This window comes from Meles meles, chromosome 10, assembly GCF_922984935.1.
Source record: "Meles meles chromosome 10, mMelMel3.1 paternal haplotype, whole genome shotgun sequence".
Classification (NCBI taxonomy): Eukaryota; Metazoa; Chordata; class Mammalia; order Carnivora; family Mustelidae; genus Meles; species Meles meles.
The window spans coordinates 28,515,810-28,528,688 of record NC_060075.1 but is presented as its reverse complement, the minus strand read 5'-3'; the positions used below and the strand labels follow the sequence as shown (position 1 = coordinate 28,528,688).

At 39.8% G+C, this 12,879-nt stretch overlaps 3 protein-coding genes across 19 annotated transcripts in view; all 3 read right to left on the bottom strand.

The window, feature by feature from the left end:
• Window positions 1-12,879, bottom strand: part of CADPS2 (calcium dependent secretion activator 2) — a 519,834-nt gene that overhangs the window by 343,968 nt on the left and 162,987 nt on the right. The gene's annotated exons all lie outside the window — the stretch shown is intronic.
• RNF133 (ring finger protein 133) lies at window positions 5,296-6,426 on the bottom strand. Its single transcript, XM_046019967.1, has one exon. The coding sequence runs from the start codon at window positions 6,424-6,426 to the stop codon at window positions 5,296-5,298; it is 1,131 nt and encodes a 376-aa protein (XP_045875923.1).
• Window positions 8,898-9,812, bottom strand: RNF148 (ring finger protein 148). The gene has a single exon (XM_046019968.1). The coding sequence runs from the start codon at window positions 9,807-9,809 to the stop codon at window positions 8,898-8,900; it is 912 nt and encodes a 303-aa protein (XP_045875924.1). The 5' UTR covers window positions 9,810-9,812.

Sequence of the window (12,879 nt, the reverse complement as noted above, 5' to 3'; positions counted from 1 at the left end):
TACGTTTTTATGGACGCTAGGTCTCCCTCCAGCATTTGTGAAGCTGAGTTTATGAACCCAAACCTAGGAATTTATAGAATTCCCTTCTGCATTTCATCTATGCCCCCTGTTTTAATATGTTATTTTCAGACCTTTACTAAGCAGGTGGTGTTAGAAACCATCTTTACCCAGTGTGGGCTGCCCAACCTAGTGTGTGGGCTGCCCTAAGCTCTTTCTGTTTTTTGGGTTTTTTTCTAATCTTCTACTTTGGAACTCCTATGTTTTCTCACAAATCCCCTGGCAGTGTGATAGTGCTGGTAGAGAAACCAGAACTGGGAGAGGAAAGGAGTAAGCATTGATATGCACAAGTCACGCATTAATCAGAGAAGTGGGGCACATGAAATATGCTTAAATGTGTCTTTTAATGTCACAATAGCAACTTTTATCTGTGTAGCCCTTCAAGATGCACAATTATCTTTATACTTTCTCATTCTGATTACATCCGTGTGATACATTCTTTTTTGAACATAAACTGACTTTGACACCAAATAGAGGTCCCTAACCTTGAATGTTCATCAAAATCAGTGGGATGACTTGTTAAAACAGGTATCTGCCCCCCACCACAGTCCCCAATTTTCTGACTCCATAAGCTCTGCAATGGAGCCCGAGAATCTGCATTTCCAACAATTTGGAGTGATGTTGCCACTACTGGCCTCCGGACCACTGTTCTGAGATGCTCAGCCTTGGGGAAAGGACACACATAACTGGTCATCTGATATAAAAGCATGGTGGGATTTTCCAGAGGCAACTGTGTTTATCACTGAACTTTCAAATGGGGAAGGATTTCAATTTTTAGGGGGGAATTATAAAAATTATTTTTAACCTTCTCAAACTGCAAAGGAAAAAGGTTATTACAGAGACAATCCCCACCACACACACATTAATTCACTCTTTACACAAGAGATCAATTCCAGAATCAGTACGTCCTAATTGTAAGCAGGCTTTCCCCTGGAGCTCAACTTTCCCTTCTCAGATACACCTTGCCCACACTCTCACCCACCAACTCCTTTATCACTAATTACATTGAGCTTTCATCAGTTACCACTTCTACCCTCCCATTAGCATTCCCATTAGCATTTCCAATATCTTTTAGCTAGGGGTTTTCTTCTAAGGCCCAATCCCTAAAGTCCTCTAAACAGGACTCCTCTCAACACTGCCTCCTTAAACACTAGTTTTCAAGCTAATTGTAGGGTAGTGGTGAAGACCAGGAGCTGTGAAACCAGACCGAGGTCAAACACACATCCTGCCACAAACTGCTTAGCCTCTGTGGATCTCTAATTTTCTCATCTAAAGAATGGGATACTAAGTTATTATATTAATAATCACTTAAGTAAATTCTATACAGTTATTGATGGGTACGTGTTATACGGTTATATCTCATATCAGCAGCTGAATTCATCAAGGAGCAGTATCTTGGAGGTCTAAGATGACAGCACAATCGTGAAGACACGTGGGATGCTTATAGGTGGTCTCTCTACGAAGAAGGGAGGTTTCTGTGGAGGGAGGTGATGAAGAGCTTTGACACCTGTGTGCACAGGGCTCTGCTCATCTCAGGTGCATCACTCCCTCCTCTGCCAAAAAAAAGGTCTTTTAGTTTTAGAAAACCAGGCATATATTAAGATATTTCTGTGTTGGTAATTTTAAGAACCCATAATCCTTATTCTTCATCACTAAGCACTAAACATTTTAAAATAATGCACTAAATACAAAGCCAAATAAATTATAAAATCCAGAAACTTGGGCCCAAAGTAAATGGTGGAGCAAGAACATGGAGTTGCCATGACCCTTCACACAGTAGCAATATGTGAAAGCTTACTCTCTCTTTTTACACCAGTGTTTCTCCAAATTCTAATCCTTTCCCCCACTCGATTACTGTGTGCTATTTCAAAAACCAGTAAGTTTGTAAAAGGAGAAAACACTAACTATACACTAAAATACCATCAGAAATGCCAGATCCCAAGCTCACTAAACCCTTTGAAGTACTCATACTATGGCAAATATTATGGCTGACCAACATCTCTCTAGAATACAATTGCCTTATAGTTCGTCTATGGTAAGAGAGAGGGATACAATCAGTTTAGTGTGTCCTGTAATACAAGGAAATGTATAGACAAAATCACCTATTGCATCACCCAATCAGTGGTCACCTTCTTTAAAACCCTTGTCACTTTAGTAAATATTAAATCTAAATTGTTCCAGTAATTTTAAAAAGTTCCATTTTTATAAGGAATATCAACACCCATTAGAGGTGAGTGTGGGGAATCAAACTACTAGAGAATGCAAAAATACATACAAAGAAGATATACAAGGGAAATCCATCATGACACTGGTATCAGGAACAAAATACTTCACATTATAGTCCCATGCCATTATGACAATTTATTTACATCACTATGTGTAAGAGAAAATGATGTAACTGCAAAGTAGGTAAAAATCTACTACAACGAATACCTTACATTGGACATAGTAGTCTTATTTCCAGGTCCTAGTTATTAAACTCAGTCTAAAAGTGGTTTATTGATCTGTTTACAACACTCTAAAGACAAATCTAGAACTGTTTTGTTCTGACATAAGAAAAAGCAATGGAAAGCACTCAGTCCACTACCTGCTACATGATAGGCACTCAGCGATAAGAGTTCCCGAGCTCACTGACCCAAATATAAGTTCTAACACCCTTCAAAGGGCATCCACTGAAAATTCTCAAATGGAGGCAAGCACACATTGTATTAAATGCCCATATTAACAAGACACTGAATTATTAAAGTAGGTAAACATTCATTTCATACACACAATAGGTCAGGTTTTAGGTTGACAATGATGAACCAAGGAAAGAAACCAAGGAGGGTCCAGAGGAGGACTGAAAGAGAAGGCAAGAGCAAGGTTAGTGTGAAGAGCAAACAACATATTCTTCAAGTTCTGGGTCTGTCAGAGAACACACAACCCAGGTTAATTTGCTAGGATGACAAAGAATGACAATGATTCTAGAACCCGGATTTGGGGGCTGCCAGCACTGCCAGATACATTCACTTCCAGTCAAACTCTTGGACAGCCGGTGGAAGCCACCCTAGCCACCCCGTGAGCGGCTAGCCCTGGGGGCAAAGATGCCAACAGTGACCAGTTTGACAAAGTCAACTTATCTTGGTTTAGCCTCAGATCCTACTAGGTGTGGCCCCTCAAAGAATCCTCAGGGTCCTTTCTTTTCAATGTGATGCCTCGTACCTCAGAATATGACTTTATTCTCCCAGATAAACTGAGACCCTCAAAACCGTGTTCCTGATAAATCCTCCACAGTATGGGTGCTCTACGGTTCTTTCAAAGGGCATCTCCTTTGATTAACTTAGTCCAAGCTCTCCAGGATTAGGTATAAAAAAGCCTGTGTGTACCCAGTCAGGTTTCACCCCCTCCGACCTGGTCACCCTGGATGCACTGTGCTGTGTGCTGATTCTCCCCAGCCTTAGAAGATTGATTCTCCCTCTTTCGGTCTTGCTTGGTGTTATACTTAGAACCAACTATGGCCCATCCACCTGTCTCTGAATTCCAGTGTTAGCCTTAAACTCAAGAAATCACTCCTGGGGTGCCTGGGTGGCTCAGTGGGTTAAAGCCTCTGCCTTCGGCTCAGGTCATGATCTCAAGGTCCTGGAATCCAGCCCCGCATCGGGCTCTCTGCTCAGCAGGGAGCCTGCTTCCCTTCCTCTCTCTCTCTGCCTGCCTCTCTGCCTACTTGGGATCTCTGTCAAATAAATAAAATCTTTAAAAAAAAAAAATCAATCCTAATAGCTCTCTCTCTAGTGTTGCACAAGAACTAAAACCTCACTATCAGCTCAGGAGAGTTAAAAGGTCCTTGTTAAAATTATGCACGCTCGGGCGCCTGGGTGGCTCAGTGGGTTAAGCCGCTACCTTCAGCTCAGGTCATGATCTCAGGGTCCTAGGATCGAGTCTCACATCGGGCTCTCTGCTCAGCAGAGAGCCTGCTTCCCTTCCTCTCTCTCTGCCTGCCTCTCTTGTGATTTCTCTCTGTCAAATAAATAAATAAAATCTTTAAAAAAATTATGCACGCTCCAGAGCATTGGGTGTTAAAACGCAAATAATGAATCATGGAACACTACATTAGAAACTAATGATGTACTATATGGTGACTAACGTGATAAAAAAATAAATAAAATTATGCATGCTAAATTGAAATAATGGATTCTGAGCTAAATATAATAGTTTTCCATTTTGTCAAGATGATTTAGGGTGAAAATTTTCAGAATTAACTTCCCATTATTGTGTATGATGGGGATAAACTGCCCCAATTTTTCATATTAACATATATTTACATTATGAGTAAAGTACTCATTCCTTCACTCCAAGAGTATGAGTGCCCAGGACTGTGCTAGATCCTGGGAATACAGTGAACAAATCCCAAGTAAACACAATACAGCAGACACAATCCCAAGATGTCATAATAACACCTACATTGTGATACCTATCTCTCCAAAATAACCCAGCAGATTTTGAATATTTAATGGCAAAACAAACTGGGTAGTATGTTGGAACCCATGGGAAAATGAAACATCAGAGGATTTATCATTTAAATCTTTCTACACATTATAAACATGTATTAATTATAAGAAACACTGGATGTGGAATTATTTAAAAGAGCTAATGTTTTGCTTTTAAAATTGCTATCATTATGCATATAACAAATCACATAAAGGGTACTAATAGCTTGAAAAGAACTGCTTGTCAAGAGTAACAGGAATAAGATTCCATACAGCAAAATTTTCATGCTAATAATGAAAAAACGCAGCACAATGACTTCAAAAGTAATATATTGTACTATATATATAGTCTCAAAGCTATTACTCTTCCTAGCACATAAAAGGTAAATTTTCTTTTCCAAACTTAATTGGTGGTTTCTGTATAAGGAACATGCAAATACATTAATTTTCTTACCAAAATAGAGCCCAATATATGTACAAACATTTAGGGGGTGAAGGTTTGTCCTTGATTTTAACATGCACCTGTATGTAGAAACAGACATATGTACTCACAGGAGTGACAGACACTGACAAAAGGTTAACATTTAGCAAGGCAAAAAAGGAAACAAAAAAACCCTGCTAGGCCTTTTTTTCTGCTTGACGGAGAATGGAGAAAGTTAGCAAAATAACAGAAAGGGACACAAAAACTATACTTTAAACAAACCAACTGCTTGTCAGTATTAGGACTTGAGTTGACAAACAGGTTTAATCCACTTCCTCAAAGGCCATGCTGTCAAGGTGAAGGATGAACGTCTTCTGCTACAGCAGGAGGCTGGCTGTCATTTTGAGGAGCGGGCTCCTCCTCCTCCACCCCACGGGTCACTTTGTCTGACTCTCTCGCAGGAGGAAGTTCGTTGTTTGTCCCCTCTTCGCTAGGGAGGTTACCAGACAATTCATTCGACATGAGAACTTGCAAAGATTCCGTTCCATCTTCAACATCCACCTGAATGCCCAAAGCTTTAAGAATGTCGCATTTGCACATAGGACATGTCCCATGGGCCAGAATCCAGGGGTCGATGCAATTCTTGTGGAAGAAGTGTTTACAAGTGAGAATACGAACTGTATCGTTAGGCTTATAGAGTTCGAAGCAAACTACGCAGCTATCTCCGTTGGGACTGATTTCCGCGTCCCCCTCCTTCAGCACCCGAAGCTGGAGCTGGCCAAAGGCTTTCTTGAGATCGGTCGTTAACCGCTGCCATCTCCGGTTCTGAATCCTTGCTACCCAAAGTCTCCAAATATGATAAAAGATGAAATATGCTAAAGTAGCAGTTGTGACGATCACAAAAGACACAAAATAATGATTCATCCAGATGATGTGTTTTCTCCCCACCTCTACTATGGCTGTGACGTGAACTCCCTTCTGAATTAAGTGTAAAATCTCCATGCCCTTCAGGTTACCAATCATCACCACAACGATGTCTTCAAATGCCTGATGAGACATGGGAAAAACCTGATTACCAGTTCCGGGGAAGTTGTAGATGATCACGCCACTGGCTCCCTTCTCAACGGCTACCTTAACTTTCTGTGTGAAGGTACAACCTCCCCGTTCAATGAGTGCGAGCCAGGTCTCGGAGCTCTTTGATCTTCTGAAACTGGTAGTGGGATTACACGCATTTTGAGTTTTCCCCTCTGGTGGCACGATAACTCCTGCCACTCTCTTCAAAGTGGAGCTTCTTCCAAAGACTCCGGTTTCCCCCAACTCCGACAACATGCGATTCCCAACGTGAAAGGATATGTTCATGTAAGCAGTCCAAACAGCACTAGCTCTGCAACAGTTCTGACAAAGAAGCCAAAGAATACCGAGTTTCACAAGCCAGGAAGATGCAGGGTTGTTTCCATGAGTGCCAAGCCTGAGCAGATTCATCTCTCTCCTCACCTAGAGACTGAAGTGCCAACCCAACAGAAAGATGTGGCTTCCACATCTGTTGACAATCAATGGAGAACAACAACATGAGAAAAATCTTCTGGGTGAAAACAAGTTTCACAGTCTTCCAGCATGTTTTTTGTCAGAAATTCTTAAAGATGTCTTAGGAGGTTCAGATGTTTTATTAGAGAGAGAAAGAGAAACACTTTAGATTGAAAAAAAAAAAATCGCAGTCTCACTAATGTAACTCCAGATGCTGTTTACAGTTGGGTAATGTGATTATGACATAAAAGGCAACACAGCCAATTAGAGAAGAGCTTTGAGCCTGCTAGAAGCGTACTGGTCTGAATGGTTCAAATACTGTTATGGGTGATTTCTAGGTTATAAGATCAACTCAATCCTTGAGCTACCTGTTAACAGATAGCACTTTCAACGAAAAAATTAAATATAAAATTCATACAACATGCACACATACAAAACTTGAAAGCATATGCAAGAAAGCCACGGGACTGCCATTTTTCTTGACAATATATCAAGGAAACATGTAATAAAATGGCAAGTCTTAAATAATTAGAAATTAGTACCATGAATAATTACGTGGTAAAAGCAGTGGACTCTACCACTTTTGACTCACATTTAGTCACCGTGCCAGTCAGCCTATAAACCATTACACTAAATTTATTTAATAATTGCTTGCTCAGGTATGTTGGTTCACTTTGGTTTTGATTCTGATTTTTAAAAGGAGGATTTGGATCTCCAAATCCTGTTAGATTTCTTCAGCTCCCCTTCTTCACTCTTACACTGATTCTCCATAGGGATGACAGCAGTAAAGAACACTAATCTCTTTTCCCGGCAGATCTTGGCATCTGCTACTAACAGTATTTTGAGGGAAGAAAGAAGAATAGAAGCAAAAAATTATATGTAGCAGTCTAGTTTAGCATAATTCATTTTAAGCAAAAAGGCAGCTATTGATTTTAAAAAGAAAAACGAACGTCAAGGTCTCCATTTAGAGTTCACCACCACCAGCAGTGTTAAAGGTTATAGATGCTCGGAACAAAACCTTTGTCAAAATCAACATCCCTGGTAGACCCACCCTCTACACACACACCCACCCATTGTCAGCTCTGCCTTTATTTTTGCTGCACTTACATCAATGGCACAAAATGACTCGAGACCAAAACAACGTGTGAACTAATGAACGTGGCCAACCCCTGGTGCTGCCACACACTTTCTTCAGGTTATCTCAGTGGTTCTTATCCACTAGCCAGGAAACCAAGAACTTTGACCTTGAACACAAAGGTCTGACCTTTACACAAAGGATACTAAGAGACCATTTTGGTTGGGTCTTACCAGGACTAAGGGAGCTAGTTCTGTTTATGAAATGTGAATCAAAATAATTTGAGGCAGGAAAGGAGGAGGAAAAGGTCCTATAGACCTAACCAAAACAGCATAAAAAGAAAACATTATCGTGTAAACTATAGCTCACCACAGTCCATTTTCTTTCCCAAAGGCCATTAATCTGATTTTATTTCCATACAACCCATTCTTCCAAGTGTATAGTACATAGTTTGTAGACTCAAAGTGCCATCCAAGTTGGATATCAATGGTTTAGCATTTCACCCAAAAATATTTGTCAAAATCAGAACTCAAATCTTTCAGCCGCTTAGTTACACATAGGTGTTTGCGTTTATTTACTCAAAAAGAGAAGCAAAATACGGCAAAATATAGAACTTGCAATGCTAATTAAAATTTTAGTTCCACTCTAGATCTATATCAAAATGGCCAGAGACACACTCACCACATACCGCCAGTATTTTAAGAAAACAATTATTTACTAATGTCACTTCTAGAAAGGAAATCTGCTACCACAGCTAATTCACTATACTAGGATTTAAAGGGCTGTGGCAAACAAAAGTGATTTTTTGGGTGTGATCCTGCCCTAAATGAGGCTTATAATGATTTCAAATATTTTAGTTATATAACCAGAGGTGTTATCATCTAAAATAATTACTTAGAACACATTACTCAGTACCTTTGAAAACCATTTCCTGATATTAATTAACCACGAAGAATTAAATCAAGATCTAACTCTATAATGAAAGTTATTTAACAGCAATATTAGATATCAAAAATATGGAAATAAAATATAAAAAAGAAACTGTCAAGTATCACAACTCTGTGGCCTCAATGTCACAACCATTTTAGCTTGCAGACTAACTTGCTTTTAACATATACTAATATTCTTATTTGGATAAGGGCAAAAAAGTGGCAACCTAATGAAAAAACAACAAGTTCAAATAGCTAGGCATGATATGGAGTTTTATTTTTAAAACACACAAATGTCATCCTCATTAGTACTTAGGTAGAGAAGATGAAGTTGCTTTTTTTCTCTACATAAAGTGCTACAAGAGAATTCATTTCATTTTAGTCTTTGGAAAGACTCGGTTACATCTTCAGAAGCTTCTCCAGGTTTAAGTTTTCAGAATATCACACTTGCACATGGGGCATGTCCTATGGGCTAAAAGCCAGGGGTCAATGCATGCCTTATGGAAAAAATGTTTGCAAGTTAAAATACGTACTACATCTTGGGGTTTGTATATGTCAAAGCAAACAACACAACTGTCTTCATTTGGATCTAGTTCCTTATCCCCCTCCTTGAGCACGCGCAGTTGAAGCTGACCAATAGCTTTCTTCACATCTGCTTTTATCTGTCTTCGCCTCCTGGTGGAAGAATTGGGCACCCTAGGTCTCCACGCACAGTACAAGAAAAGGTAGGCAACTGTAGCAGCCAGGAAGGTGAACAGAGACATGATATAATGGCTCAGCCATGGCAAGTGCATTCTTCCCACTTCGATGATGATCGTCACATAGACTCCCTTCTGAATCAAGTGCAAAAGTTCCATGCCTTTCAAGTTGCCTATCATCACGGCGACTATGTTTTCTGTTCCCTGGTGAGACATGGGAAACACTTTGTTGCCCGTACCTGGGTAGTTATAGATGATCACCCCATTTGCTCCCTTCTCTGCTGCTACATTGATCTTATGTGTAAAAGTACAGCCTCCCCGTTCGATGAGGGCCAACCAAGAGTCTGCCTGTTCAGGCCTGCTGAAGTTGGTCATAGGATTACAAGCATTCTGATTCCATCCTTCAGGAAGTACCACCGCACCAGACACCCTTTCCAAAGGAGAATGATTTCCGAAAACTCCACTCTCTCCTAATTCTGATATAATCCGATTTCCCACCTGAAAGGTTATATTCAGGTGGGCCGTCCAAATGGCTTTTCCTTTAGAGGCAGGAAGGCTAAGTAGTAGAAAGACGCTAAGCCTCAACAGTTGGGATGAAACAGAACTATGAGTTGAAGGAGTAATTTGAAGTAGGCTCATTCCTCCATTTGCCTAGTAACTGACAACAAAAATGAAACGTCAATTATAAAACAAAAAAGCTAACTCCAATGGTTGGCAGTAGCTATCAAAGCGCATCAATGGAAAAAGGTCTGCGTTGATCAAAGGTATGCTGCTCCTTCCAGCATTTTTATTTTTGGTAGATTACGTTTCTTATAATGAAACAGAATAACAAGAGCTGTTATTACTACAATGTGATTTCAAGAAAATTATGACTTCCTAATGGGGAAATTGTGACATCAGAGGTAGTTAAGCCAATCCAGTTGCTTATATTAGAGCCCTGCATGCTGAAATCCTATTGGCCAAAAAGTTAAGCTAGGACTCATGGGATATAACAATTTGCATAAACTCTAAAGCAATAAACAGGGAAATTTATCATTTTTAAGCCTTGAGTTTCTTCCCCAGTTCTGGATTAAATGAAAAGCTGCCTAAAAATACTTTATATTCATTGTTTTTCTGTTAAGCAAAGTATAAATCATTTATGTATTAGAGTACGTGGTTGGCCAGTCACCAGTTCTCATGCATGGTTCTACGCTACCCACTATGCTAATCTATGGACAGTAGGAACAAATCATTCCCACTCTCTTCCAACATTAAATGCTTATCTCAGATTCAACATGAGGACAATAAACATGCTGTAAGACTGACACATGGCCAACATGCAAGGGGAATTCAACTTTTCACTAAAATAGTTACTAAGAACCCACTGTGTGTTAGGCGAATGCTAAGCCTGGTTCATACAGTGGAGAAGCAAACACACACACACCTATTGGAGCTCACTATCTGGTAGGGGCAGATTTAAACACAAGCAGATGTATAGTTGAAAGTTGAGACAGTATGGTTCTGAGAGGAAAACCGGAGTATTAAGAATAATATAGAAGGAGCCAGACTTTGATTAGCTGTCCAAAGCATTGCTCCCCTAAGGAAGCGGTACTCAGTCTATGACTTGAAAAACCTATCAGAATTACCCAAGAAAAGAATACTATTTCAGAAAGCGGAAATGCCAGTTTCAAGACCCGAGCACAGCAAAGAACACAGTAAGTGGAAGGATCCGAAGCAATATGTGTTTCGCAAGATGAGAGGAGAGAGTGCAAAAGTTAAAGGGAGAGGAAAGCAAATAGCAGTCAGTGTTCAGGGACATAAATGTTACAACCAAGGGCTTCGGATTAGGTCCCAAGGACAAGAGAACCATGCTGGAGGGCTCCAAGCTGGGGAGGCCACTTATAAGCATTTCAAAGCATTCACTTATTATCAAACGCACTTTGGCTGCCCTCTGTGGGAAGTGATTTAGAGTCGGAGGGTAGAGAGGTGAGATGAGCTTAAGTAGACAGTGGCTTGGACTCCTGAAAGAGCGCGGTAGAGAAGCAGAGGCACAGACAAGTCTTCGAGTTACTGCAAAGGTTGAATTAACAGATGTGGTAACTGGAAGGGTAATAGCAGATTGAAGAGAGGACAACCATAACTGTCACCCATCACTGTATTCCTTTATTGTTGCAAACCATGGCATCTTTACTGCTTTAAAGATCCTTTAATGCTGGTTTGCTTCTATTTGAAGTCTTCACCTGAAGTCTGTTTCAAGGCTTCAATAAATTGGCAACACTCAAACATTTGTTATTCACTTTATAGAGGACACCGCATATGCCCCTAGGCATGCTCTAACATCCTGGGGATACAACACCACCACCACCACCACAGACAAAGAGACAAAGAAATCAGAGGCGTGTTGAATTTTTCATTTTGATAAAAACATTTAATTGTACTCCCCTGCTCATAATATTTAATATTCGTTTTTAAAAATTAAATTGGAAACAAACTTGGATCATTCCTACCATTTTCTTCGCACATCATGTTGTAAAGATAGATAAAATGTAGACTTTTCCCAGCTTCAAACCAAGTGGATCCCTGGCCCATTCTATTAACATCAACGAAGTGAAGCCTGGCTAAGACAACGGTGTACATCATCACATTGGAGGCTGTTTACACCTGTGATTATTTAACATTTGGGGGTAGGATTTTAACAAGTCATCTCTAAGTCATGGGAATAAACAGCACAGCATAAGGAATATAGTCAATGGTATTGTAACAGCATTGTGCGGTGACAGATGGGAGCTATGCTTGTGAGCAGAGCATCACGTATAAACTTGTCCAAACATTATGTGTACGCCTGAAAGTAATGTGACATGGTGTGTCAGCTACACTTGAGAAAAAACACCACTGGAATAGAATTTAAAACACTGGAATTACCTCCTTCCAAATGAGGTTATTAAAAAAACAAATCATTAAGTTGTAGAGACCTAATGTCCAGCATGGTGACTGTAGGAAATAATAATGTATGCTCAAAATTTGCTAAGAGAGTAGATCTCAAGTGTCCTTATCTGTTACACAAACGGTAACTATGTGAAGGGATTGACATGTTAACTAGCTTAATTGTTCTATCAAAATGTATACATATATCAAAATATCACATTGTACACCTTAAGTATATACAATTTTTGTCATTTATGCTTCAGTAAAGCTGGTAAGAAAAAACAATTCTAATTTTTAAGGGTAAAGAGTTTAAATAGTAAATATATTTTGGCTCAAAACATCTCAAATCTCAAGGTTCTTTGTATGTTTGGGAAGATTTGGCAAATTTACTAATTCATTACATTTTTCTCACCATAAAGTGAAGTGATTAAGGCAATGGTAGTCTTCTGCCTGAGTCTTAGAACAAATGCAACCATAAGAAACAATCCTTTAACTTCAACACAGTGGTTTCCGAATGGGGGACAACGCTCCCTTCTGAGGGGCACTTGGCTATTTCTGGAGATATTTTTGACTGTCACAATGCAACAGTACTATTGGCATCTACAGGTAGAGGCCAGGGACACTTTCAAACATCCCCAAATGCATATGATGTTCTGTGAATTAATTAGCTGGTCCTAAATGTCAATACCAAGACTGAGAAATGAGTGGAACAGGCTTGGGAGGAAGGAACCATCCCAAAACTCACTTCTCCATGAAAAACAACCACATCCGAGTTCTTATCAGGGAGTCTTAAGTTTTTATAACT